Source organism: Mycetomoellerius zeteki, unplaced genomic scaffold, assembly GCF_001594055.1.
Source record: "Mycetomoellerius zeteki isolate Tzet28-1 unplaced genomic scaffold, Tzet1.0 scaffold267, whole genome shotgun sequence".
Classification (NCBI taxonomy): Eukaryota; Metazoa; Arthropoda; class Insecta; order Hymenoptera; family Formicidae; genus Mycetomoellerius; species Mycetomoellerius zeteki.
The window spans coordinates 412143-439287 of record NW_017257246.1 but is presented as its reverse complement, the minus strand read 5'-3'; the positions used below and the strand labels follow the sequence as shown (position 1 = coordinate 439287).

At 35.3% G+C, this 27145-nt stretch overlaps 6 protein-coding genes across 9 annotated transcripts; 4 read left to right on the top strand and 2 right to left on the bottom strand.

Moving 5' to 3' along the window:
- Positions 1–114: 114 nt before the first annotated feature.
- On the top strand, positions 115–23091 carry LOC108724025 (short/branched chain specific acyl-CoA dehydrogenase, mitochondrial). The gene is made up of 10 exons (XM_018450146.1): positions 115–250; positions 1180–1294; positions 1434–1534; positions 3975–4181; positions 4337–4507; positions 4589–4714; positions 4980–5162; positions 5231–5366; positions 5446–5645; positions 23081–23091. Exons 1-9 carry the CDS (start codon positions 215–217, stop codon positions 5619–5621), a joined length of 1251 nt encoding a protein of 416 aa, XP_018305648.1. The 5' UTR covers positions 115–214; the 3' UTR covers positions 5622–5645; positions 23081–23091.
- LOC108724032 (UPF0562 protein C7orf55) lies at positions 5946–6388 on the bottom strand. The gene has a single exon (XM_018450163.1). It carries the CDS (start codon positions 6380–6382, stop codon positions 6074–6076), a length of 309 nt encoding a protein of 102 aa, XP_018305665.1. The 5' UTR covers positions 6383–6388; the 3' UTR covers positions 5946–6073.
- LOC108724027 (SRR1-like protein) lies at positions 6315–7514 on the bottom strand. The gene is made up of 3 exons (XM_018450151.1): positions 7320–7514; positions 6491–7189; positions 6315–6394 (listed from the first exon to the last, which is right to left on the bottom strand). The coding sequence occupies exons 1-2, from the start codon at positions 7454–7456 to the stop codon at positions 6511–6513; spliced, it is 816 nt and encodes a 271-aa protein (XP_018305653.1). The 5' UTR covers positions 7457–7514; the 3' UTR covers positions 6315–6394; positions 6491–6510.
- Positions 8133–10723, top strand: LOC108724026 (uncharacterized). Of its 4 annotated transcripts, none has more exons than XM_018450148.1 (3): positions 8133–8488; positions 8771–9336; positions 9768–10723. In XM_018450148.1, the coding sequence occupies exons 2-3, from the start codon at positions 9178–9180 to the stop codon at positions 10653–10655; spliced, it is 1047 nt and encodes a 348-aa protein (XP_018305650.1). In that variant the 5' UTR covers positions 8133–8488; positions 8771–9177; the 3' UTR covers positions 10656–10723. The 4 variants fall into 4 exon arrangements, with proteins under 4 accessions (XP_018305650.1, XP_018305649.1, XP_018305652.1 ...); XM_018450150.1 differs by having other exon boundaries at positions 8135–9336; positions 9768–10190; positions 10239–10722; XM_018450147.1 differs by having other exon boundaries at positions 8133–9336.
- Positions 13076–15742, top strand: Rpn10 (regulatory particle non-ATPase 10). Its single transcript, XM_018450157.1, has 6 exons — positions 13076–13173; positions 13449–13589; positions 13686–13797; positions 14279–14653; positions 14719–15004; positions 15335–15742. Exons 1-6 carry the CDS (start codon positions 13148–13150, stop codon positions 15550–15552), a joined length of 1158 nt encoding a protein of 385 aa, XP_018305659.1. The 5' UTR covers positions 13076–13147; the 3' UTR covers positions 15553–15742.
- Positions 17786–27145, top strand: LOC108724024 (rhotekin). The gene is made up of 9 exons (XM_018450144.1): positions 17786–18787; positions 18989–19475; positions 24486–24676; positions 25099–25308; positions 25449–25628; positions 25705–25799; positions 25861–26075; positions 26161–26431; positions 26518–27145. The coding sequence occupies exons 2-9, from the start codon at positions 19275–19277 to the stop codon at positions 26709–26711; spliced, it is 1557 nt and encodes a 518-aa protein (XP_018305646.1). The 5' UTR covers positions 17786–18787; positions 18989–19274; the 3' UTR covers positions 26712–27145.

Below are 27145 nucleotides of genomic sequence, written 5' to 3'. Positions count from 1 at the left end.
TTAAACCGTTTAGGAAACTGTTCACTGATCACTTTATGTTCAATCAGTCCCGATTGACTTCGCTCGACCGGCAAGGAGGCGACAAGGAGGTCGGTCTGACGTACAACAAATTATCCCGCTCAGTATTAACTCAGCCTCCGGACTGTGAACAGCATACTCCACATCAATTCTTCGTATCTTCAAAGATCCTTCCGAGGAAGACGCTACACGAACGATGAATGCATCCGTTTTAAGATCAGCCTTTCGCGAAGTACGTGAGCACGCATAGCCCTCTCTTTGTTCCATTAAATTTAGTGAATTTTTTAAAACTGAACCGTTTTGCTTTTTTTTTTTTTTCGAAACGATCAAATCCAAAATTTCAACTCGGAACATGTGATTGCTTATTTGTACCATATTATATGCTATTTTACATATAATAATTTATCCGCTCATGATCATCAGTTGCTCAAATTTACTTGTATTTCTTTTTCTACAAAGCATTTTGTAGTGTTCATAATCGCAATGAGTAGATTAATTTCTTCAATTAATTTACTATACATTACTCATAAAATATACCAAAATGCCGGAGAATTTTATGTAAATTTTATATGTGTTTACGTATTATATAGAAAATTTTTTGTATAAACTTAGAAGAGAAACAAATATGCACATGTTTCTAGCTTATCTATATCTACAGTTGTAAAATTATTTTTTCTTTATTATCGGTTCGTGTTTAAATTATCAATATTTTTTGCCGTTTAATATTTCACCAGTTTGTCAAATCAAATATTCGGTTGCATTTTCTAGCATTGACGAATCAAAGATAAAAACAACAATCAGAAAAGAGTATTTTATTTTCCTTACTACTTCGTACATTACACGTATGTTTTTATACGTTATGTAATATATGGAATAATCAACCGTTTATTCTTTTGTTGAATACGTTCAGTTTATATAATTGAACACGCGCTATGTCCTACTCCTAAAGTTAAATAACATGTCATAACATTTGAACTTTATATAACATAACATAACATTAAACTGACTGAACACATTAATTTTCTGCTATCACGTTTGTCTTTAGAACAGACAGAACAAAAAATCCATTCTTTAATATATGATTATAACAAATATATTTTTTCTACACGACACATAATTAAACGAAGCGATATTTAGAATGAAAACGTACACGTTTTGCAGATACCGCAAAGGCTGATGCGAACGCGAAAAGTACATTTATGTGCATCAAGACTCAATCACCATCCAGGCCCTTTGACACAATTTACGGATGATGAACTTATGATGAAAGAAACCGGTAAGTGTCTTAACCTCTCATCCTGTCAGAAGTAAACGAGATTGCAGTCGATGTATAAAAAACCTGTTTACTATCTTGCTATATATCTTCATATTTCAATTCATATATCGTTTTTTTTTTAAATTTTATATACTTTCAGTTGCTAAACTAGCTAAGGAGGAGATCGCTCCAGTTGTACGAAAAATGGAAAAGGAGGGGAAAATAGATAACGGTGTTTTAAAGGTGCTATTCGAAAATGGCGTAAGTTTGGAATAGAATAAACAATTATTTAAAGTTTAGATTTTCATATCAATTAAAGAGTATATAAGATATCCTATGTCTTATCATCTGTGCTAGTATATGCTATGAATAAAACAATATAAGGAAAATATTTTATGTAAAAACACCAGCATAAGTGCTTTGTTAAAGTTATAGTATTAATATAACATACGATAATATAGATAACATATGATAATATAGATAACATTAACGTTTTAATGTATTTCTTGGAGTTTAATATTTACATTCGCGATCTATGAAACATAAAAATATTTTCGTTTAGATTATACATTCATGAGTTATACATTTCATGAGGATACAAGCAGGAAGCAGATTTTCCGCTTTCTGATATGGAAAGCGGATTGATATAGGCGAAAAAGATACAGTAAACATGTGTTGAACAGTAAATAGAAAACTTGACTGTAGTTGTTGGAAAGTAGAAAATCTGTTTCCTTTGTGCTCGTACTTTTATACTATATGATCGTATATATTATATATACGATTAAAAAAAATTCTAATTAAATTTAAAAATCAGATAGAGAAGAATATATTCTCAGTATGTAAGCAATATTAAATAGAGGAGAACACGGTAGACATGGGGCTATAAGGAGTTCAAATGGGCATTCAAATGAACGTATTAAAGTCATTGAAGTGGTCGTAATTTATATCTATGTATGTACCGGTTTCGCCACTTGTGCGTTTGTCTCGCGTGAATATTAACAGAAAAAAATAGATATTCTAACTTTTACGAATAAGAAAGATATAAAAAAAATTGATTATACTTTTCTGACGATGTTCCTGAAATTTTTTTTAACATGAATGATTTATCACGAATGCGTGTACATTTGCTCATATTAGCCTCAAATTGAACTTATAAATAATATTTTGTTTTCGTTGGCATAATGTGGATTATCTAATAAAATCTAAGATATTCTCTGTATACGCATCAATTGATTTTAACAAAAAATTTCTTATCTAGAAAGCTCTCTTTGATTTATTACAAATTTCGATAAACAAAATATATTTACACTAATTCTACTAAAAATTATGTTTATCCGGCCAAGAATATTGCATAAATGTAATAATGTCGACAAGATTGCAAAAACATGTTTAGACTATTAATCGCGTAAAAGTGACGTACACATAATAAATAAGAAAAGTCGGAAAAGAAGACAAGCTCCTTCATTATGAGCTGTTCGAAAATAAAGATACTTTATCGTATATTGCGTGAAAATATCTCTTATCATTCACATGTACATACATTAAAAATATTACTTATTCTACACATATAAAGGTAATCTTTATACAAGTTCTCACACTCCCAGTGAGGAAATTTATTTTAACGATATCTTTGTTTTATGTAGATCGTAAGACCGATTTTTTCTTCTGAAATGTAAAAATGCAAATATGATGTAAATATGAAAAACAAAGAATTAGGTTTTTGTTTTACGCGATTTTTGTTTTATGCGATTTTTTGTTTTACGCGTTTTTTTTTTGTTTTACGTGAACGGTACTTGAATAAAGTCAACCTTGAAAAATGTCTTGTTACGTTCTTGTTAGAAGGAAAAAATTAATTCTATAGACAATAATTAAAAAATTGCACTAGATCGCTATTATTGAGTAAAGAGAACGCCAAATATGAAGGCTAAATGCCTTTTGATGCCTAATAATATTTTTATGTAAATTTTAAATACATCTATCATTTTTAATTTTTATACAAAGTAATTTTAGTCAATTACTGTCGTATTTGAAACACAATCCCAAACTGAAGCTGAAATATTAAAATCACAAATTAAATTGATTGTCGATTTAATAATGACGCTAATAAACATCTTAAAAACTTGCGAAGAGAGAGAGAGAACTTGCGAAAAACATCACCCCGACCATGTGATATCTTGCTCAGTAAATTCTTTGTAGATTTTTAAGATGCTTATCAGCATCCTTATTAAATTGATGATCAATTTAATTTGATTTTAATATTTTCGTTTTAATTTGCGATTACGTTTCAAATTCGACGGTAATTAGTGCGCAATTTATAAAAATGAAATGTATTTAAAATTTACATAAAAATAAGACACCTAGATCCAGCCTCAACCGTATTTGGCGCTTTACTTATTTAATTCTATAGAATTTTATAAAGTATCATTCAATAAAGGTATAATATCAACCTTGCAATACATTACCGATTTGTTCAACCGTTATTCTTTGAAAAACGAAGTCTCGTGTGTGACTGACACAGTCAATCACATAACGTAGTAAAACGGACAATAGAAGAAAACATACTGCGTTGTTAAAGATAGTGTCATAATATTCTAATAAATGTGTGCATAATTTTCTCTTTAAATTGAATATATAAATTGATATAATAAAGAAATATAGTATTTTAACATGTTAAACTTGACTTCGGCTTTTAAAATTTCAGTTGATGGGTCTAGAAACTCCAACAGATTACGGAGGTGCAGGTTGCAATTTTATGAGCACAATTTTAACCGTCGAAGAAGTCGCGAAAGTCGACGGAGCTGTAGCTGCTCTCGTTGACATTCACAACACTTTGATAAACTCACTGATCATCAAAGTTGCATCTAAGGAACACAAAGAGAAATATCTGCCTAAATTAGCACAAAAATATGTACGTCTGTCACGCTTTCATTACTGATGCATAAATAGGAAAACACCCAAGTAGAACAACTAAGTCACAATAATGTCAAAATAACATCAAAATGATGGCTTGTTGTTCTACTTGGACAGAACAAAATATACACGACTGATATCTTTTTTTTTTAGGCTGGTAGCTTTTGCTTGACAGAACCTAATTCCGGATCGGATGCGTTTGCTCTTAAAACTGAAGCGAAAAAAGATGGCAGCTATTATGTAATCAATGGAACAAAGATGTGGATCTCAAATTCCGATATCGCGGGAGTGTTCTTAGTTTTCGCCAATGCAGATCCATCCGCGGTGAGCAAAATTTTATATATTATGTAAAGAAGAAACACGGAATCATTAATGTAACCACGTAACGCTTTTTTAATTAAATAGGGATACCGCGGCATTACAACTTTCTTCGTGGATCGCGATACGCCCGGTTTGACTGTAGCTAAACCTGAAGACAAGCTGGGCATCAAGGCATCTGGAACTTGTATGATCCATTTTGATAACGTCAGAGTATGTATAAAAAATTTTTTTTTAAATTCATGCACGCATGTAGTTATTGGATCTGGTTTCTTTTTGTGGCTGAACTAACGTACTTACATTTGTACTTAAAGTGAAATAGATATATTTCAGTCTTCCCTATATTTAAAGTTTAACGAAACCGAGACATTAAGTTTCAGTGTGGTCCAGTGTATAAAGAACAAGTTGCGACAAAGAACAGACTTTTTCTTACAATATATAAATACATCTATTACTATAACTCGTATTTTTTTTCTAGGTACCTGAAAGCAATATTTTGGGCGAGTTTGGACACGGATATAAGTATGCGGCTGGTTTTCTGAATGAAGGTAGAGTAGGCATTGGCGCTCAAATGATTGGAATAGCACAAGGATGTTTGGATGCAACTATACCATACACGTTGGAAAGGAAGCAATTTGGAAAGGACGTTTTCTCATTCCAAGTATGCTCATTATTCTACGAACGAAACGTCCATATATACTTAAGATCTAAAAAATAATCTGTTTTCAGTCGATGCAACATCAAATAGCTCAAACAGTAACTGATTTAGAATGCGCCAGATTGTTGGTTTACAACGCAGCTAGATTGGTAGATGCTAAAAAAGATGTTATGAAAGAAGCGGCTATGGCTAAATTAATTGCATCTGGTATATAACTTGCTAATTTTTAATTTACTTTAAACTCAAGGCTATATATAATGAAAGCCAATATATATGATATTTATAGAAACTGCGTTACGTGTCACCGCAAAGTGCATAGACTTTATGGGAGGTGTTGGATTTACAACCGATTTTCCTCAGGAGAAATATTTTAGGGATTCCAAGATCGGCACGATTTACGAAGGTACAAGCAATATGCAGTTGTCAACGATCGCAAAATGTATACGCAAGGAATATTCGTAAATTAATAATCCTTGACATTACAATGTATGTTTACAAATTACATTATAAGATAAGATTATTTTAAACACATTTTTAATACTAAAAATGTTATTGTTAGCATATGTACTATTTTCCCTATATTTTTAAAATATATTTTTATACTTTTATATTCTAACACTCGACTAATATCAAATATATAAGGGATATCCAATTCTGATATAAGTCTTATGAATCAATAACAAGTACCGAAATTCAATGAAATAAATTTGCTACAGTAATATTTAGATATAAATAATAGAGATGTACAAAGATGTGATATACATGAAATAAAATTACACGGTTTTATCTTTAATAAAATTTACTATTTAAATTATCTTTATGGAAGTACAATAAATACAGATAGGTATAGTACAAAGTACAAATACTCGTATCACTAACAATAGTTAAAAAATTTCTATTTTGATCCATAAATTTTATTTTGGATCATGAGGTAATTTAAAACCTACGAGATCCGCAGTTTCCTTTATGCTACGTTCACCTTTACCACCGTATTGTTTATGAATATCCTTACATGCTTGCTGAGACTTCAAGTAGCAAAGATACATCTCTGCTAAATTCTTTAATTCTTCTCGCGCTTTACATAAAACTTCAGAGGTTTCTTTATGGGCATGTGCTTGTTCCATGACATAATGTAACATTGCGTTCTCTTTCGTATTTTTAGTCTGTGAAACTCGACGCAGCTCTTGCACGAGAGAACGGACAATTTTAATATTACTATTCATTGCCGTTGTATTCTAAAAGCAAATTGGAATAATTAATTGTTCAACTATTGAGAAACAAGAATTACATTTTGTTACACAAATAGCTCTGTAAGAACTAAAGATAATTACGATGTATCAAATGTCATTTGTCACTGCACGGCTGTAACGAATTCAACGTCTTTCGTTAAATACTGCGGTTCCTCTTTAGGGCTCCAGAAATCTGCTGGGACTTTAAGCAGGTTTTGTCTGGTAAAGATATGAATGTTAAGGTCGTTGAAAACTTCCTCGTACACGAAGGAATTTTCCAATCGAATCTCTGTAACATAAGGTCGAATGCGTAATATGTAGCCCGCTGTATTCAATACGTCCTTATATAAGGAATTGTCGACGGTATCTGAAAGACTGTTGGCCAGCAGGATGCAACTGCTCAGTCCATCACCCCAATTCGCATAGAGGAAATTATTGGTCAGCTGCCGCGAGCAGTGCGGCATGTACACGAAGGTGGTCCTATCTCGCTGGACGACACGCTTGCCTTCCTCGTTTGTCTCTATGACCTCTAATCCCAATGTACGCAAAGTTTGCACTTCCTCGGAGTAAAACGCCGGGTCGTACACGTGTACGCGAACTGGCTCGTATCGCGCCTTCAAACATAGCAGGAGCGCCAATTGGCATCTTGACGATCTATACTGCGAGAACTGTCCTAACCCGTAGCAGATTATCTCGGAAATACTGTTGGAGCCTAAAACGGCTAGGGACTCTGACAGCCGGCTAAAAACGAACTTGGTAAACGACGTGTCCCTGATTTCGACTACCGCCTTGTCTAACGTGCTGAAAGTCGCCGTAAAAGAAACGTGATTGTGATTAGAATCAACCAGATTCAACGTAGATCGCGGTGTGCGTTAGGTTAGGGTTAGGTTAAAATTAAATGAGGACGAGACGCAACCGTGGCATAGCTTACCGAAGAAGAAGCTCGCGATCGATCTCACAGTCCTGTTCTACGATCACGCTCGGCGGAGCGTTTCCACTTAAATTCCTTCTTCCGTTACGACGTTTTCCACGACGGGTCACCAGCACGAAGTTATCCGCTTCTGACATGACTGAATATAGCGCCGATTGTTACTACTTGCGTTTTTTTTCGCTAGATGACGCCATCAACCGCGCTTGTCTATAGGGTCTCTACGCTTGTCTTGGCTCGCCTCCACTCGTCTTTAGCGTTTTTTGACAATAACAAAGTCTTTTTCTTTTTATTGGTTCTAAAAAGACATCTTTTTCATATAACGAGACGTTCACAATAGTATCCAATTTAAATATAATGGGAATAGCAGTAATCTACCTGTATGTATGCGACAGCAATCTGTCTAAATTATTCTTATTTAAAAAATTGTGTAAATTGCTAGACGCCTATTGTCGTCATTAACAATTGCGTTTCTATTCCGAGGGTCTCGTATTCTCCTACGTAATTCTCACAATTATGTTTCAAGAGTTTTTATTAAGATTTAATATTTTTTATTTGTAATACTTTAGTGAGAGACCCATTTCTATCAATTTAACTTAATTTAATTTTGGGTTTTATTTACTCATCTCTATATCTTTTTTAGGTATAATTTTTAAAAGTAGAATAAAGATAAAAATAAGTTAAATTGAGATTAAAGTTACTCTACAATGGTAGAAACGGACATATTAATTAACCTTATATACTATTATATGTATGATATTCTGCAGACATTAATGTTTGCCGCCTATTATAATATTCTGAATGCAAATAATAAACGGCGTTTCGTTACGATTTAACGTGAAGTAAAAAATACTGTAGCCGCTTTTACTAGCAAATGCATTCCGACTATTTTCGGTGCAAAAAGTGTGCCGAATATAGTACTCAACTAAAACGCTACTTAATAATTATCATGACGCTTAAGTGCAAGAACGTCAGTATTTTTTTCGTTTACGCCCATGGGCTGTCTCGTGTATCGCATGAAACATACATACAGTCTAACGGGACGGCGCAAGGTAGTGGAAATGAGTCATTCGTTACTGCCCGCCGCGACCCATCGCGTATAACCGAGCAAATAAGTCGCAATCGTGCCGCGCCGAGGACGACGACTGCTTCAAGTCGTCAACCAATATATAGTAACGTTAAACAAAAAAAGTTTCCGTACTTCCTCCTCTCTCTTTCACTCCGATACTTCCGTCACAATTCGTCATAATATGTGACTCGGAGCGCTTCCTCGATGCGCTTTAATGCATTTGAATTAAAAAGTGTCCTCGAGAATGATATACCTATATCCTCCGCGCGTGCAAAGCCTACTTTTGAAATTTGCCTCCGTAAATAAAATTGGCGATCGACATCCAGCTGAATAAAGCGTCGCCCAAAAGTAAAGTGATTAATTTATACGATATTTGTTTTTACAGGCGCCAGTTTTGTGCTTCACGGATTCACGGCTCTCGCATTAACGTTGCATCTGAAACGACGAGTTGTTTATATGAAACAAGAATAGATACGAGATTTGACGAATTTATTTTCGTGCCACGGGAACGGCGTGTCGTGTCGCGAAACAATATTAAGAGAGACTATAACGTGTTTAATATCTCGGCACGAATAAATGACGAAATTGTTAAATTCCGCCGGTATCCGCGGCATTGATATCCCGTGTACATACGTCGCATGCCCACCGCCTACGGTCACTCTGAGCCCTCGTACGCGAATATGTATAACGACGAAAATGTCGCTTAGCTAACCACGGGACACTTCGGAGCAGGTGTGCGAAAAGGTGTCGCGCCTTTGACTTTCGACTAATAACCGATGTGATGTTACCGCAATGTCCCTCACCTCGAGAACAAACAGATGGGCCTCGAGAGTAATTATTATATTACAGCTGGTCACCTGGAACGCTGTTGGCATCATTCTTCTTCACAGAGGCGTCAGCACATTGCATAGGAAAATCTTGGAAACCAGCAATGTTGTCGAGGTAATGGAGGTAATTTTCTGCTAAATAATGATTATATAAATAATCATTATACATATATATATATACACAATAATTGCATTAATAATAATTATTAATCTCCATTATTAATAATTATATTGTATAATTATTATATATATTATCAAGGTCTATTATATTCATCTTACTAATATATATGTATTTATTTAATGTATACATAAAATAATTGTTTATAATGATTATTACTAATCTCCATTATCAATTATCATATTATTATATTTTGATATGATTGTTAATAAAATAATTATATAATAATAATTAAATTATTATCAATTAATAATAATTACATGCATAGTTTGTATACACATATATAGTTTTTGTATTGTGTAATCGCAATTATCTCTACTTATATAAAATTGCCCACACGCATATATACATAACATGCTCTTTATACCTTTCCACAGGTAGATCTCCCGACCGGTTTGGAGTCCGTCGTCTCGTCTACGAGACACGAATATGATCTATCCACTCAGCAACAACCAATCGACAAGAACGTGGAGATAATTCAGATGGACTTGGATAGATCATCATCTCTGAATGATGATACGAATCTTTCTGGATTAAGCGCAATTAAAAATGAACGATTAAAGGACGCATCCGAGATTTTTTCGGAAAAGCAACCATCTACGCTCTTTCTCGCGGATCCTCTCGCAGTTCCGACGACCGAAGATAAAGATGTAACGAACAAAATCTCGAGAATAGCCCGAGATAGGGAGCATATTCTCGGCAACCAAGTCTCAAATAACATCCACGCGGAAGAAGATATCACTTCAACCTCGGATTATTCAGAATCCAAAACTGCGGGATCGGTTTTGAGGGAGGAGGAGGAGGAGGAGGATGAGGATGAGGATGAGGTGGAGGAGGAGGAGGATGAGGATCTCGATCTCGTAGGAAACGCGACACGAGCCACAGTACACGAAACGTCGTCCACTCTCGGTACGGAGGCCGATCAGGATCAATTTACCATCAGGAAAGACAAAAGCAACGTAAAATTCTCTCGCGTGAACGAAAACATCGCGACGACAGCCGTCGCTTTAGTGTCTATCGGCGCGATCATGCTGCTGGTGGGGCCGATCGTGATCATAATGCGGATTTTGGACGAGAGGAGGCAAGCGAGGAAGCTGATGGCGTTGCCATCAAGATCACGAGAAGATCTGCCACCCACGTACGAGCAGGCCGTTCTCATGGACGAGGCGCCAAGGTATTCGACGCTCGCGTTGAACTACGATCGCACGCCGCCGTCCTCGCCAACTTTCTCGTCCACCTACACCTTCTCGAACACTGCGACGTAATTATGTCCTAGGCGGAATCTGGCCGGAGAAATTTTTTTTCTTTGTTGCTTTTTTGTATAATAAAAACCGATTTTTATTATGAGACCATTTTTTAAATTAATAAGCATCCTTATAATATTACAGGGGGAGAAAATAAAGAGAGAGAGAGAGAGAGAGAGAGGAGAATACAATTTTTGCACTTTTTCAAATACAATATTAAAAAATTCGTAATTTTTTCATAACTTTTTATTTTATTAAGAAATATATATAATAAATCCTTATTTAAAGAATGTGTAATGCTGCAAATTTGATATTAAGTATCAATAAAATAAGTGACATTTCGATGATTTAAATTTGATTTAAAGATCCTTACAATATTATGGAAAAAAATTGTATGGTGCTATTTAAAAAATTTAAGATGACTTTGATTTTTATGTAAAAAATTCTTAAAAAATTTTTTTATCGCATGTTGTACATTGTAAAAAATTTTTGTGTAAAATTACAATTATTATAATGAGTAATTTTGAGACTCACTATAGTAGTTGTAAACGTCCTCGCGTTTGAAAATTTGCAATATGCAAATAAAAATAATTTCTTGATTTGTAACTAAGCAGATTGTGGAATTGTGGAAGTACAATTACAATGTGGCTGTGTAGTTATACGAATGATAATATAACAATACATTTCGCATTATGTATTATTATACATTTAATAGCAATACGCGAAAAAATACTGTTATATTACGTATAACATTACTAAAATTTAGATTACAGAAAATATTCAAAATATCCTGTTATTTACGTAATTTTCCATATAAAATACGATATATTTTACACAATAAAAGCAAATTACACTTTTGTATATATAGGGTATTTCATTTTAAGTGATATGGTCGATTATCTCGCGAATCGATGATTTTATTGAAAAATTTTTCGAACGAAAGTTGCGTGGCTTGAAGGGGGACACATGATGGAAATGTAGACTTAACCTTGTCAAAATTAGATCAAGGTCATTAATGTTTTTTTAAATAGAAACCCCTATTTTTTTATTACATATTCTTGTAGCTTATCTCGAGAGCTTTCCAAAACACTATAATAAAGTTAAGTACTTGTTAAGTTATAAGGCAATCACTGATTCGGCCATGAGCTTTCCAAAACACTATAATAAAGTTAAGTACTTGTTAAGTTATAAGGCAATCACTGATCCGGCCAACTAAGGCAAGACCGATCACTGATCCGGCCGATTAACAAATGAGATACATGGATAACGCCGGCGATACTGTAACTTTCAACCTCCATAACTCGAAAAGTACTTAACGAAAAGTAACTTTATTATAGTGTTTTGGAAAACTCTCGAGATAAGCTACAAGAATAATATTATAAAAAATAGGGGTTTCCTTTTAAAAAAACATTAATGACTTTGACCTAATTTTGACAAGGTCACTCAAGATCAAGTCCACATTTCCATCACATGTGTCCCCCTTCAAGCCATGCAACTTTCGTTCGAAAAATTTTTCAATAAAATCATCGATTCGCGAGATAATCGACCATATCACTTAAAATGAAACATCCTATATAATGTATATAATATGAAATATGTCTATACATGTTTATACATCCTTTTTTCTTTTGTAAAATTACTTTTTAGTGTAATAGAAATAATAATAATAAAGTGAAAAAACATTAAAAATAATTAAAAGAATAATTTTCGTGCTATTCGTTTTTGAAAAAAATCAAATTTAGAGAGATGTAAAAAAAATTGTTCATATATAATTATATATAAAATTAGACATAATTGTGAACAATTTTTTTACATTTCTCCAAATTTAATTTTTTTCTACAACGAACAATGTGAAAATTATCTCTTTAATTGTTTTTGATGTTTTTGTATCATTATTATTATTATTTTTATTACACTAAAAAGTAATTTTACAAAAGAAAGAGGGATGAGTATGAATGCACGGACATGTTTCATACATAACTACATATGTTTATGAATATTTATACGTGTTTATGTATGTTAATTTATACATAGGTATTTATACATATTCATGCATGAAAAATATTTTACCGGAATATAATATTGAGAATGCAGAATTATAACATTAATGCTATATCATTTTAGTTGATATTAATTAAGCGGAATGCGTAGACCTTAGTTTGCGACGACGCAAAAGACACAAGAGGAGGATTTTTCAGAAGATTTACAATTTGATGGCCATGTTTAAATAAAGCAATTTCAATTAAAAGTTCTAATAAAAAATTTTAAATAAGGTATTTTAGCAATTAGAAATTTTAAATTTGTTTCAGGAAATCGTGCCGATTGGACTAATTGCCAATTAAATTAATCGGAGTTTGAAGAATGCTCGTGGTAAGAGGTCGCCCTTTAAACTTTAAATAAATACGCACGTGCGCAATGTGCAAATTGGTGTAAATCGTGAGTCGGTAGAAATTGGATTGCCGCGTCGCATCTCGCGCCACCTTGCGTCGATTGAGCCAGTCAATCCATCCAACATGGTGCTGGAAAGTACGATGATATGGTGAGTCTAGCATTTTATAGGAAATCGCAATTTTTTAACGTCGTTATTCATAATATCTCTAATAAATTTGCGAAGTTCGTTCGCTCCACGAACGATATATTTTCGCTGTGACTTAATTTGACACGTTCGACCGATTTGTTTGCAATTTTGAGGTTAGCGTAGTGACAATGACGTTGACACAATCTCAGACAATCAAGCACCTCCGAAATGTTCGCGTTCGTTTATAAATATCGCATATGCTCGAACTAAAGCCCCGTGATCTCAACGTTTTACAGCGTCGATAATAGCGATTATATGAGAAATGGGGATTTCGTACCTACCCGGCTACAAGCGCAGCAAGATGCCGTCAACTTGGTGTGTCACTCCAAGACTCGCTCGAATCCAGAAAACAATGTTGGCCTCATAACTCTCGCTAAGTACGCTGAGTAGTGATTCACATATCTGCGATTATCACAAATGTAAAAGTTTATATATGGTGAGGTAAATATGAATATAAATCTTTGTCTTTCTAGTGTGGAAGTACTGGCGACGCTCACAAGCGATGTCGGCAGAATACTATCCAAACTCCATCAGGTTCAACCAAACGGAAAGTTAGCTCTCATCACAGGCATTAGAATCGCCCATGTAAGTACATATTATTTATGTCTGTATTCATAATCAGACTTTATATTTAAGGCTTTCTTAAATTTATCTTTAGATGCTCTATGAATTATTTCATTGGCTATTGAGCATCTAAAGATAAATTTAAGGAAGCCTTAAGTACAAGGTCTGAATATGGACATTGATACAAGATCTGTTCTTTTTTGAAAAATTTTCTAAGGATCGATTATATATCATGAAACAAGATGAAAATTACAAAAGTGAATACATTCACTAAGTGCTAATGAAATTGTAAAATTTTAAATTTGTTCACTTTTATAATTTTTACCTTATTTCATGATTGACTCTCTCAACTGTTGTACACTGTTCCAATAAGTTGGAATGAAATAAATATAATTTGTTTTATTCCAACTTATTAAATTGAAAATATTCTTTGAAAAACATACCTTTAGTTTTATAACTGAGTCTGTAGTCAAGTATGTACTAAAGACTGTAAAACTTACAGTTAGCATTGAAACATCGACAAGGCAAAAATCACAAAATGCGCATCGTTGCATTTATCGGAAGTCCAATAGATATCGACGAGAAGGAATTGGTCAAGTTAGCGAAACGTCTGAAAAAGGAAAAAGTAAACGTTGATGTCATAAGTTTTGGCGAAGAAAGCATTAACAACGACGTACTAACTGCCTTCGTTAATGCATTGAATGGCAAGGACGGCACCGGAAGTCATCTCGTCACTGTTCCACCGGGTCCGCATTTATCAGACGCCCTGATTTCTTCTCCTATAATTCAAGGTGAAGATGGAATGGGTGCAGCCGGCATGAGCGGTGCCGCGTTTGAATTCGGAGTCGATCCAAATGAAGATCCCGAGCTGGCGTTGGTCAGTATCTGCGTTTTACTGAGAATTTCTTTTCCCTCTAATTTTGTATGTTTCGTATGATTCAGGCTTTGCGTGTTTCTATGGAGGAGCAACGGCAACGTCAAGAAGATGAGGCGCGTCGCGCGCAGGCTAATGAGACTGCCGCGAATAAACAATCGGAAACTATAAAGGAAGCTCCCAATGAAGAAGCTATGTTAAAACGTGCCCTCGCCATGTCCCTTGAAGGTGCAGACGACTCTACTGCCGCTAGTGATAATACTGCTCCAAGCAGAAGCAACGTGCCGGACTTTACTAACATGACGGAAGAAGAACAAATTGCTTTTGCTATGCAAATGTCCATGCAAGATCAGCGTAAGTTTCTAATAGATAACTTAACGTATAATTTATTATACCTATATAATATATTAACTACACTTACATATCATCAATAATTGGGTTTAATAACATTCGTAGTTGTTAACTCTTGACATAAAATGTTGTACAAACGCTAGTAAAATCCGATTTTATAATACTAATTAATACTTGTTAATTAAAACTCGGATTTTTTTAGGCTGCTATTTTAGCATTAAATTATTTGATATTTTGAATAATATACAATATTTCTGGATAAATGTATAACGGTTGTATATAAATTCACAATAATCATTGCCTAATGTCTTATTATTTGCATTCGTTATATAGAAGAATTGGAATCACAAAAAGAAGAAGCGATGGACGTGGAAGAGGATTACGCAGCCGTCATGTCTGATCCTGCTTTTCTGCAATCGGTCCTGGAGAACTTACCAGGTGTGGATCCTCATTCTGAAGCCGTACGCCAAGCCGTTGGATCGTTACAACAAAATAAAGACAAAGAGAAAGAGAAAGAAAAAGAGAAGGAGAAAGACAAAGACAAAAAATAAATGGCTCCTTAGTGCACTGATATTTACACTTGTGGCTAAATTTGACATTTTCCATTATTGTGTATGATATATTGTAGCTATTATATCTTGCTTATGAAATATATTATCAATTTATTGAAAATGCCTAACTTAGTTTTAGTAATATCGCGTACGCGCGCTCGCAATTTAAGTCATTTCAATTGGCATTTTTAACAGTACTAGTCTGTCAAACTAGTACGATCAATAATTAACATTATGATAACCTATATTGTATTATTTAAATACACTTTTTTAAGAATTTCACTCTCTTGTGCGAATTTATTATTTTGTCAGCTGTAAAACGGGGGGTGGCTTGACCAAATCCGATGAATTTTAATGCCCGTTTCTATGTTCCAATGTTAATTTGAACTCTCAGTTCAATTTGTTTTGCATCTTTTTTTAATTCGTAAAACTGGAAAAAGATGACTATATAAAGTTGAACCTAGATTAAAATTAATCTACAATGATAGAAACAGGAATAATTGAATAATTGATTCAATTCACCAACTGAATTTAAAAAAAATTTCTAACTATTTCCTTAACCTAATCTTTCTGTTGTAATGTTTCTTCAAAAAATTAATAAAACAATCCACGTTAACAAAATAATATAGACATTATGTTTGGTAAATTAATCAGATTTTAGTTCATACACTCCAAACGATTGAGATTCTAAATATTCATTCACTCTCTAAAGGAGAGTGTATGTGTATGCACATATATGTCGCATCTGTGTATAGTGTGTACACACCTGTTACTTCTCGTCATTCCCTTCGACCTAATTTCCAACGTTACGTGATCCGAAACTTAACTTTAATATTTCGTAACGTTCCGAAAAAACACGTGCCGTGGAGGCATCGAACTTACGAGTTGCGTTTGCGTAATCATAAATGCTCCGTTTTTTCTATAATTTGGAAGAGACCGTGAATTTCGCCGTTCGAATCTCGGTCCATGAAAATCCGCCAATTCACAAATGGCGCCGACGTCGGCATTCACGATAATCACGATGCGTTTTCTCGCCTCTCGCCGCCAAGAAATTCGAAATGACTGCGCAGGTCGTTGAACAACGTCTGCTACAAGGAGAACAATTATTTGTGCTGCCTGAACGACTATCAGACGAGGGTTCGCAGACGGGAGAGTCTCAGATATGCCAGAAGTCATGCGGTGAGTTCAAACCGACGGATCGTCACCAGAATGTCACGATCTCGTGACCGGCGCATCCGTTGATTCGTCTTTAAAAAACTACTTTGCGTTTTACCTCGTGGAAATTTTCCTGATTCAATACTCGCAGGGGACTCAACAGATGACTTAGATTATTTCGCCAAATTCACTAGTCGCTCTAAAGACGTGATTGACGAACGAGTGATGTAAACTAATAGGTTATGCCTGGTGGATTAACGAGACACCCTGTATTTATACATTTGAAAAAATTATAATGGTGCAAAATTAATGTCATTCACATAAGGTCTTCACTTAGACCAAAAAGAAATATAATTGTAGTACTAATTACGATAAGTTTGTTTTTTATTCCTTCTCTGGACTGCACTAGAATTTTTTTCATTTTTTCTTATTGTGCCATGTACCAAACATATACATTTCACTTTAAGTGCAATTAAATACCCGTTCGGCTGTAAAAAACAGATCTTTTTTATATCTCAATATCTCAATATTTGCTAAATTATTTCAATATAAATTGATAGCTGCAGAATACTATTTATTATTTATTACATTGTGTCAATATAAATGGAAATTACCTACACACGTGGTTATCGACAATGAAACAATTGACAACTATAAATAATAAGTATTCATATTGCTTGTACTTTTTGCATTTAAACTTTTTCTCTCTCTTCAACGCTTCAATAGATTTCGTTTTAAATGTAACAATTTTCAAGGATTTTAAGAAACGTGAACATAATCTACTGGTGCTTGAGCGAGAAACGAGATGCTGTGATGTTGTGTGAGACACGAGACACCAGTAGTATTATTTGATACATTTGTAACGCTTTTATAAGCAGCGTTGTTGTTTCGTATTATAGATAATTCCTTGATAATTGCTACAACGCGCGCGACAAAACATAAAAGTCAGACTTTTTCTCTCTCTCGAACGCTCGAATACATCTCGTTTTAAATGCAACAATTATCAAAAATTTCAAGGAACGTGAACAAATTGAATAGTGCTTGAGCGAGAAACGAAATGCTGTGATGAGACCCGAGGCACGAGTATTATTTGATAAATTTGTAACACTTCTATAAGCAGCGTTGCTGTTTCGTATAGATAATTACTTGATAATTGCTGTAACGCGCACGACAAAACGTAAAAGTCAGCGGATGCTGTCTCTGCGTGGGCGATCCTCTCCTTCTCCCTCTACTCGGCCCGCTCTCTCATTCAATCTATTGTCGGTAGCGCCGGTGGTCTCCCCTCTCGCCCGTCGTCGGTCGTCCTGGCAGATTTTGCCGCGTGTGGTGCGTTGGTGCGTTGGTGCGTAGCGCTGTGGTGCGTCTGTTGATGCTTACACTGCTTACACAGTGCCGAATGGTCGAGTCGAGCCGTCGAGCGTCATTCAGTATTAGTCGGCTTCTCCTGGGGACGGTTCTCCTCTCGCCTCTTTTCCTCCCTCTTGGTTTTTCCTTCGCGACTCTAGATACGTCATTTCTCGCGTCTGCAGATTATTTTTGTTCGATTAATCAATTACCGTGTGCGCAATTTCTGTCTCTAGTCCGATCTAGTCGTGCGGCAAGCGGTTTTGTTAAATCTCACCACCGACTGTCGCTCTTTTTGCACGACAGTTCTGGACCCCACGTGGCGTAGAAAAAATACCTCATTGTTCGAAAAATCAACGAGGATCCGTGAAACCGTATGAGAAAGTGAACAAGGAAGAAGACGACGTTCCGCGTTCTTTTTCCACTCAATGGTGGTGAATCACGGCGTAGACTATTGGGCGTAGACGACCTACCACCGGAAACGGGGAAAAAGTAAATTTGGTGGTGAAGCGGGCAACGAGGCGAGTGAGTTGAGAGGCAAGAACGGTGCCTCGCTGCCTCTTGTTTGTCGCACCGCGCGGAGGCGCAATGCCGTCACGGCTTATTTTGTAGCTAACGGAAAAACGTAGGATGACCGGATCTAAACCACGACGTCGCCGTACGTGATCGCTGTTGGTGCGACCCTGTCGCGTTCGTATTTGAGAAGAGAAGAGGTCAAGCTAACGTCAAGCAGAAGGTTCAATAGCATGACAATAAATATTTGTCGTCGTTTTGCCTAAAATTTAGAGGTCAGAGTTTACAGAACGCTCATGTACCGAACGGCAGAAGTGGACGGAGTATTTTGGAGGAAAGAGGCGTCTCTTCGTCTACCTTGACTCCAATCTTTTGAAGGAAAAAACGGAAGATAGCCTTCTTTCTCCTTTTATGTCTGTTTAAGATTTCGGGGTCAAGGCATCGGAGGAATAAACCAGCGAGACTGGTCCGGGCAAAATTGTTCGCTGCCCGACGGCATTATACACCGTGAAATTTATATCCCTAGGAGAGAGGCGGAAGCATAATCCTGGACGATCCATGATTGCCGATCTGCGACGATGCACCTTCGATATCGATCTCGTTTGCAAGTTATCGAGATCGAAATAGTCTTGGTGTATTTGACCTGTGGGTCGACACACGACTCAAACGAAGAGTAGCAACGTATCGAAAAAAAAGAAGAAAACAAAAAGATGAACTCCTGCTTTCCACATTTGGCGATATTGAATCCGCGGAATGCGAACAAATCGAGGGACCGGCTCAACGACGAGCGTAACGTCGTTAACACCGAGGACATCCGCATGCGATCGAGGACTCCGACGTTATCGGGAAAGAATGACATTTTTCAAGACTTGGATTTGTATTACGTTCGACAGATCGCACGAAACTCCAAGGTAAGATCGCGATTAATGTTACTGTTAATGTTCGATGACTCTGAAAATTCATTGCTGATTGTTTCACTGAGGATGAGAGATATCGTATCTCTAAAAATGTGGCGAAACGCTCCTTTCGTTTTCGAACCTCATGAATTGTTTAACAGACGATTATTGCAGATAACTTCGACCAAGCTGCGAGTAACATGACAAATGCTGTCGAGAAATAGTGCTTCAATGAGAAAAAAATGTTTTGTATTTATGACTATAATTGCATGGTAAAATAATTATGATTGGAAGCTCCACTTTTATAGTTACTATGCTGTAATATTAGTAATAATTATATTTAATTCTAGATATTAAAAAATAATTTATAATCATTTTGGATGTCAACTAAATGTATTTCTTGGTATGTAGAAAATAAATATTATTATTACTGTTATATATTAGAGGATAATAATTACATATAAATGGAGCTTCTAAACATAACTTTACAATACAGTTAGGTATAGTTATATAAATACGAAACACTTTCCTTTCAGAGTGCCTTATGTCGGATAGAATTATTAATTTTTTATCGTTAAACACATGGGAAGAAAAATCAGATTAGAGAGAGAGCGAATTATACAGCAATTCTGTCGATTGAATTGATCGTCGATTAAGTTGATCGGTGCTTAGTCAAAGTCACCCTTGAATGTTTAATTCACGTCAAATATGTGCGAAGGGGAGTTGAGTTATTGTACGTGAGTGGCTGCCAACATTTCCTCGCGTTCGTTGTTCGTATTTTTAGACGTCGTGTGTGGACATCACTTCGGTCAGACATACGGATGGTAACGTTGTGAACAGATTTAAAATCTCAATCGAAATCAACGGGTATAATTTGCTGTACAGCAAATAGATGGTCTTGGTGAAAATTTTATGATGTATCAAATATTTATTACTCATTTCTGTTACCTATATCTCTCTCTTACCGTTTCATTTCGATCCAGCGATCTAATACCCATTGGTTTTACGACTCGCGGATATATCGGACATGAAGTTGTTGCGTCTTCAGGAGATTGACGCGTGAAAGGAAGACGAACGGGCGTCGCGTGCGGTGACCATTACAGGCTCAACTGCACACGGGGTATTGGATTTCTGGCGACTATTTTCGGCAGACAAGCAGTTGGGAAAGTGCTGGCGACGCGGGAGAAAGCGATATCGAAGGGGAAACACGTAGGGACATGAGGGACAACAACGAGGGATCGAAGGAAACCGAAACGAGATTACGTACATACAATACAAACAGAACGGGAAGAATGCTTCGCGCTGACGAAGCTTTGTTCACGTCGACGACGCGTACTTACTTAATGTGTACTGCGCGCGTCCTAGTGTACCCGAGGGAAAAATCCTTTTCCCGAGAGAAAAATCGAGAGAGATAATACACCCGCACGCGCAAATTGTATTACATCATATTTACGTGAACTCGTTCGTCGCACGGCGCGCGCTTCGAGTTTCATCAAGACTCGTTACAGCATTGGCGACAGAGGTCAGGGATTAAATGTGGTCGCGGTTGCCCTTGCGTCGTTGCAAAATTCCTATCCGAGACGACGGAATATACGTGGATATATTCTTGATAGACTGCATCGCGGACCATACCAAGCATAAGGATGTGTCACGTGATAACGTTAGCGGAATACGAAATCGCTCGATGCGCGTAATGAATCATCTCTCGCATTATTGATTTTACTGATGCGTGCGTTATTTTCGGATCATACGCCTCATTCGGACATCACAAAGAATTAACAGACGTGCGCTAATAATGCGACGAGAGAAAAATCTCAGGAGAGGAAGAGTTGACATTTAATATATATTATATAATATATAAGATATGTCGAATACATTTTATATAAGAGAGATATATAATACAAATATAATAAATATAGATGTGGAGGCTATAGGAGTCAATGCTTGTTGTAAACATGCGTAATATTTTAATGATAAATTAATACAACAAATTGGAACGTTTCAACTCAATTTTGAGCCATCTTCAGCCTATACCTCTTAAACGTAACGCCGTTAATTTGAAATATTGCATCGCAAATCAATATCCAAATTTCCCGAATGTAGTCGTCACGGAGCAAACGTGAGACAATGGGCCGTATTCCAACTAAATGTTGTCCAACAACAATTTCAAAGCTGAGTGATTATACTTATAAGAACTCAAGCTCGCAAAGTCCAGAACGGCCACAATCAGTTAATAATCATTGTAAATGAACTCGAAAATTTCTTTCTCGTCACACATTAAACTTTAAAAGATTGAACATTCCGGAATAACCAAAACATGTCTTGTCGATTTAACAAACGGTCAAATAATCAAGATATATAATATTTAATATGCATAAGAGAAAAAATTAGAAAAATTATTTCTCCGAACACAGGATTCTTCCCAGCACGTTTCATAGGAACAAATGGTGATCTCGTGCAAGCTGACTATAAAACGTTAGCCATGGATCGATATCCCGTAATGTTAGCGTTGGTTTTCCAAGGGTAGGAAGGAGGAGCACACAAGCGAGCCAATTTGTCGAGGTGAACGTCACCCCCTCGTACATTCGCCTACTTCCCCGAAGAGTCGTTATTTCAGTCCGTTTCTGCGTTCTGCTACTAGCCAGCGTCGCGAGAACCGCGCCGATTTATTTACGCTTTCGCGAAGTTTGTTTCTTGCCTTGAAGTGGAATTTCCATTCACCTGGCCCGTGTCGTGCGCGATCGGTTATCGTAAACGCGACGAAACTGCACTTTTTTACATGTCGAAATCTCAGAAACGGACGAGCGAAAAAACCACGTTCTCTCAGGTTACTATTTATATACTATATATGTACATTGACAAAAATATCTGGCTGGAGTCATTGAAATTCTGATTAAAAATGGACGAATCAGAATTTTCTGGTTAAATCTTCTAGAATTCTAGTTTTTAGTTGAGATAACCGTACTTCTGATCGATATTTTTCTCAGTATATATACTACTACGTATATACTGTCGAAATTAATTGTCTGGACAGTGCGTCATTATATCGGTGATTTCTTCAAACTATTCTTCAAATTAATGTGACAATATTAATAATAATTAAATTAAACTAATTGTTAAAGACTCCTTTTATTAATACAAAAATAATATAAATGTGAAGGCTATAGGAGTCAACGCTGGTAAACATTGTAAACATGCGTAATATTTTAATAATAAATTAATCCAAAAATTAGGACGTTTCAACTCAATTTTAAGTCATCTTCAGCCTTATACCTCTTAAACATAACGTCGCTAATTTGAAATATTGCATCGCAAATCAATATCCAAATTTCCTGAACGTGGTCATCATGGAACAAACGTTGAGACAAGCCGTAGTTGAGACTAGCCGTGTTCCAACATTAATAAATGTTGTCCAACAACAGTTTCAAAGCTGAGTGGTTATAAAAACTCAAGCTCACAAAATCCAAAATGGTCACAACCAGTTAATAATCATTGTAAATGAAGTCGAAAATTTCTTTCTCGTCACACATTAAAATTTAAAAGATTGAACATTCCGGAATAATTAAAACATGTTTTATCAGTTTAAGGAAGTTCTCGCGTTCGATGAAATATAAGACAAGTTTATAATATACATGTAATGCAAAAGTTAATAATATCAATAATATCTAGAAAAAATTTCATTAACTTTTACCGTACCATTTTGAAGATATTTAATTCTAAATTTATAGAATTTTACATTACAAGTTGGAGGTATAACCTTATTCTGTAGTTATTCTCTTTTAAATTGAGGCACTTCCTTATAAGACAGCAATTTAAAAATCGTTATAATTATAAAGTAAACACTTAAGTTTGTTCTCGTAAAGTTTTATTTAAACTGACCGTACAGTTTACAAGAAATTTATATTCTTCAATGAAAAAAACTTATGTCAAATGGACGATGCGTGTACATCAAATGAGCATCTTACAACTTTTATTTTGTCATTTTGAAAATATTTAGTAACATAAAATTAACAATAATTATATATAATGGCATAAAATATTGTTAGTAACTTTTTTATTCCATTATTTTAATTGTTTTACATATTATTATGAATAAACCGTCTATTTTGACTAGGAAGTAGCGCGAGAACCTCCTTAACAAACAGTCAAATTGTCCCACGTTTGCTCCGACCACATTCAGGAAATTTGGATATAGATTTGCGATGCAATATTTCAAATTAGCGGCGTTATGTTTAAGAGGTATAGGCTGAAGATGACTCAAAGTTGAGTTAAAACGTCCCAATTTTTTGTATTAATTTATTATTAAAATATTACGCATGTTTGTAACTAGCGTTGACTCTTATAGTCTTCACATTTATATTTATTATTTCTGTGACAATATTAGTTTCACAATTCTAAACATAAATATAAACTGTTAATGCCGTAATGCATATGTAAAGCCGCAATTTTCAACATTTTGATTGAATAATAATTTGAAGAAATAATCGATTTAGCGCAGACAATTGTCCAGACAATCAAGAGAAGTTTCGTGATTATATATTTACATGCTTAGAAAACGTACACAATTTGAAAACTCTACAATTCCGAGATACCCTACTCGGAATCGCGGAGTTTTTAAATTGTACGCTTTACAAATCGGTCTACGGACCTCTCAGGAAGACCGGTAAAATGAGTAAAACGATTCGTTCGCAAAATGTGTAAGACGTTTCGTTAGGTATGTAACCTGATGCCATGAACGCGTGATGGGGCCACGTGCTGGCCAACCACTCATTTTATCGCTGACACTTCGATTTTTCTCCGATCGTAACTATCGGTTGCTCCTTCCTTTTTTTTCTTTACGTCTGTATATTCAGCACCATGCAAAGATACCGGTGCAAAATTACGTTTCCTACAACCATAGTATGCGAGTTGATGGTCTCTTGAAATAACTCTATTTAAAATTCAAATGATTATTCCGACGAGATTTTCATGGCTGAATCGATGACGCGCGAATTGATTGCTAAAATACCATGAATAATGTTGCAGGAGCATGACCTGGAGCAGAAGATCGAGGTGGAAATCAAGATGAGAGAAGGCTCGGCGAGACTTTTGGCGGCTGCGAAACATCGCGCCCAGAGCTTGGAGGCCGCCAAAGCGTTGCTTACGTCCAACGAGAGGATGTCGGTTTACATGGCGGAATTGCAAAGCCGCCGTCGTGAATCTTCTAAACAATCCTGGTTCGTTCATGCGCTTGTTTTGTCGTAGAAATAATAAGAAGAGACATCCAATATATCTCTTGTTCATGACAATTTAGTAATACAATAATAAAAGTAACAAGGGGCTATACATATAAGAGCCAACGCTAGTTTTTAATTGCTAATATTTAGTCTTTCAAATCTTTTAAACAACAATCGTTTTATCCTTATACTAGGACTTTTTCAATGTTGATTGCATAACTAAACACAAATTCTAATTTACATAATATAAGTCAAAATATTAAAACAGAATAAAAATTACAAATCTACTAAATTTGCGGTGAGTACAATTTAAATCGTCTTGAGTCGCTGTCATTTCTTCATAGTTCATCTTATACGAATGGATATCCAATTAAAAAGAGTTTATAATTTAGTAATAATTACGTCAATGCGTGTGTTTCCAGTATTTCTAGAAGTACGGGAAAGTTATCAATCTCGGATCTTAGGATACCGTTAATGTGGAGAGACTCCGATCACTTCAAGAATCGCGGTGATCATCGTCGGTTCGCTGTATTTTGCTTAGCACGATTGGGCACAGAAATCCATGACACCTCCTTATTATGCCCTATTGATAGAGCTCATACGGATCTCAGTTTTCCCGATGTCTTATTATTGTAAGTTCCGATGATTAATACATCCTTATATTAAATCTAATTTGAGGCAAGAACAAGTTAAAGTTATTCGTAATCGTGCTACTTACTTAAAGAACATGCATAATAATTTTATAATTGTCAATTTTTGTATCTGTTTTCAGTAATAATGTGCCAGCCGAGTTTGAGTTAATCTTAGAAGTCTATAGCCACGTTTTGCAAGAGGACTTAAGTATTGCCAGCACGCCGAGAAGAATTAAAAAAACTATTCACTCGTCGATTTCGAAAACCGTCGGCAAGAAACTCGCTGCTTCGCTTCGCGATGAATTCGGTTCCGCCAAATCGTGAGTTTCTGCTTTCATAAATATATAAATTAATTGAGCTTCATTCATAAGTGTTTTGACTATATTTTCTTTTCAGTGGACCGTACTTTGATTTAGTAGCTCGTGCTAAATTGACCTTAGACGACACGGATGATAATACTCACACGCACGACCTTGTTATTAATAGCATCGGTAAGTTGTGCGAGAGTTCGGCGAATTTCTCGAAATACTTATATTATGATTCTTTCTTCAGAGAACAAATATCACTCCTTACCGCTTTTCGGTCACTTTTGCTGTCGATTGGCGGTACAGCCAGAATCCATTAATAAGGAAATGTGCATTAGCAACGTGAAAATTGATAGTCAAGATTATTGGGCACGTCTGCAAGGATTTTGCATAAAAATATGGGAATCAAAGAAGCATGCGGAAGAAGGTCAAAATCCGGAACACATAATACCTATTAATAAAGTTAGTTGACATTTTTTCTTATAGATCTCTTACACAATTGCACTTCATTATTTCATTTAAATAATTTTTTTTATCATTTGTATAGAGAACAATCATTCAACCGTCCAAAATTTCCGGAAAAGAAATTCTGATAAATAATTCTGGCAACAGTATGGAAAAACTGTTGTCAATTAAATTCGAATCAAAGGAAGAAGCTCAAAAATGGTCAAAGCTCTTATTGGTACACATTAATGATCATTCGAGATGGAAACATGCCGCGGAAGTTATTCAAAGGGTGTCTAGCATTGAAAGCACGAGAAATTCCTTTATCAGTAATAAAAGACAGGGTTCCTTATACGACGAGACACCTTTAATAGGTAAATGCACAAGTTATTATGTAGTTCTAAAACTATAAAACTTTGGAATCTATCAAATTAATTTATTAATTATCTCTTTATTATAGAATCGATCCCGGATTATTCATCCACAAGATCTACTGTACAAACGATCTTTGATCTCACACCTAGTACTAGTCTAAGCAGTTGTAGTTCCACAAATAGCCTAACAAGCCTACGTTCGCGTTCACTGAGTATCAGCGGTGTATTTAAACAAGGTGCCATTTCTTTAAAGCCACACTTAGCTAATAAAAAAACGTAACGATTTTAATTCTTTTCAAGAAGAATCATAAAGTGCCGAGTAATTCTTACGCGAGAATAAGCTAGAACTTTTCAATTTTGACCAGAGATGTATACATTAAAATACTTTAATTGATAACTGAGGTGGAGAAAAGTTCAATTAAATATAATTTCTCGGTTTAAGAGTACATTGCCAGTATTGAAAATCATATTACGTACAGTAAATTTTCCGTACTAATAGTGTATATCTGAACATGGCCTTAATACACTCTGTATTAACTGAAGAGATTTTTATTGCAGGGAAAATTTTAATTCGGCTGAAAATGTAATATGTATCGATTGATATATAAATTCAATATGTATGAAAAACTTGATATTAGATATAGTTATACAGTACAAATGATATTCATTAAACTATTTCTTATTTTTCTCTTTTCTACTTTTGTAATGTGAAAT

What these genes read in the sequence shown, in the direction of transcription:
- LOC108724026 (XM_018450148.1), top strand. Translation starts at nt 9,178, where the DNA reads ATGTCCCTCACCTCGAGAACAAACAGATGGGCCTCGAGAGTAATTATT. An exon ending in ATGTTGTCGAGGTAATGGAG is followed by an intron (nt 9,337 to 9,767) that starts GTAATTTTCTGC and finishes ACCTTTCCACAG; the next exon opens with GTAGATCTCCCGACCGGTTT.
- LOC108724032 (XM_018450163.1), bottom strand. Translation starts at nt 6,382, where the DNA reads ATGAATAGTAATATTAAAATTGTCCGTTCTCTCGTGCAAGAGCTGCGT.
- LOC108724025 (XM_018450146.1), top strand. Translation starts at nt 215, where the DNA reads ATGAATGCATCCGTTTTAAGATCAGCCTTTCGCGAA. An exon ending in AGGTGCTATTCGAAAATGGC is followed by an intron (nt 1,535 to 3,974) that starts GTAAGTTTGGAA and finishes TTAAAATTTCAG; the next exon opens with TTGATGGGTCTAGAAACTCC. An exon ending in TCCATTTTGATAACGTCAGA is followed by an intron (nt 4,715 to 4,979) that starts GTATGTATAAAA and finishes TTTTTTTTCTAG; the next exon opens with GTACCTGAAAGCAATATTTT.
- LOC108724027 (XM_018450151.1), bottom strand. Translation starts at nt 7,456, where the DNA reads ATGTCAGAAGCGGATAACTTCGTGCTGGTGACCCGTCGTGGAAAACGT. An exon ending in GATCGCGAGCTTCTTCTTCG is followed by an intron (nt 7,190 to 7,319) that starts GTAAGCTATGCC and finishes GGCGACTTTCAG; the next exon opens with CACGTTAGACAAGGCGGTAG.
- LOC108724024 (XM_018450144.1), top strand. Translation starts at nt 19,275, where the DNA reads ATGAACTCCTGCTTTCCACATTTGGCGATATTGAATCCGCGGAATGCG. An exon ending in AGATCGCACGAAACTCCAAG is followed by an intron (nt 19,476 to 24,485) that starts GTAAGATCGCGA and finishes ATAATGTTGCAG; the next exon opens with GAGCATGACCTGGAGCAGAA. An exon ending in CCTTGTTATTAATAGCATCG is followed by an intron (nt 25,800 to 25,860) that starts GTAAGTTGTGCG and finishes TTCTTTCTTCAG; the next exon opens with AGAACAAATATCACTCCTTA.
- Rpn10 (XM_018450157.1), top strand. Translation starts at nt 13,148, where the DNA reads ATGGTGCTGGAAAGTACGATGATATG. An exon ending in CTGGAAAGTACGATGATATG is followed by an intron (nt 13,174 to 13,448) that starts GTGAGTCTAGCA and finishes AACGTTTTACAG; the next exon opens with CGTCGATAATAGCGATTATA. An exon ending in CAGGCATTAGAATCGCCCAT is followed by an intron (nt 13,798 to 14,278) that starts GTAAGTACATAT and finishes TAAAACTTACAG; the next exon opens with TTAGCATTGAAACATCGACA.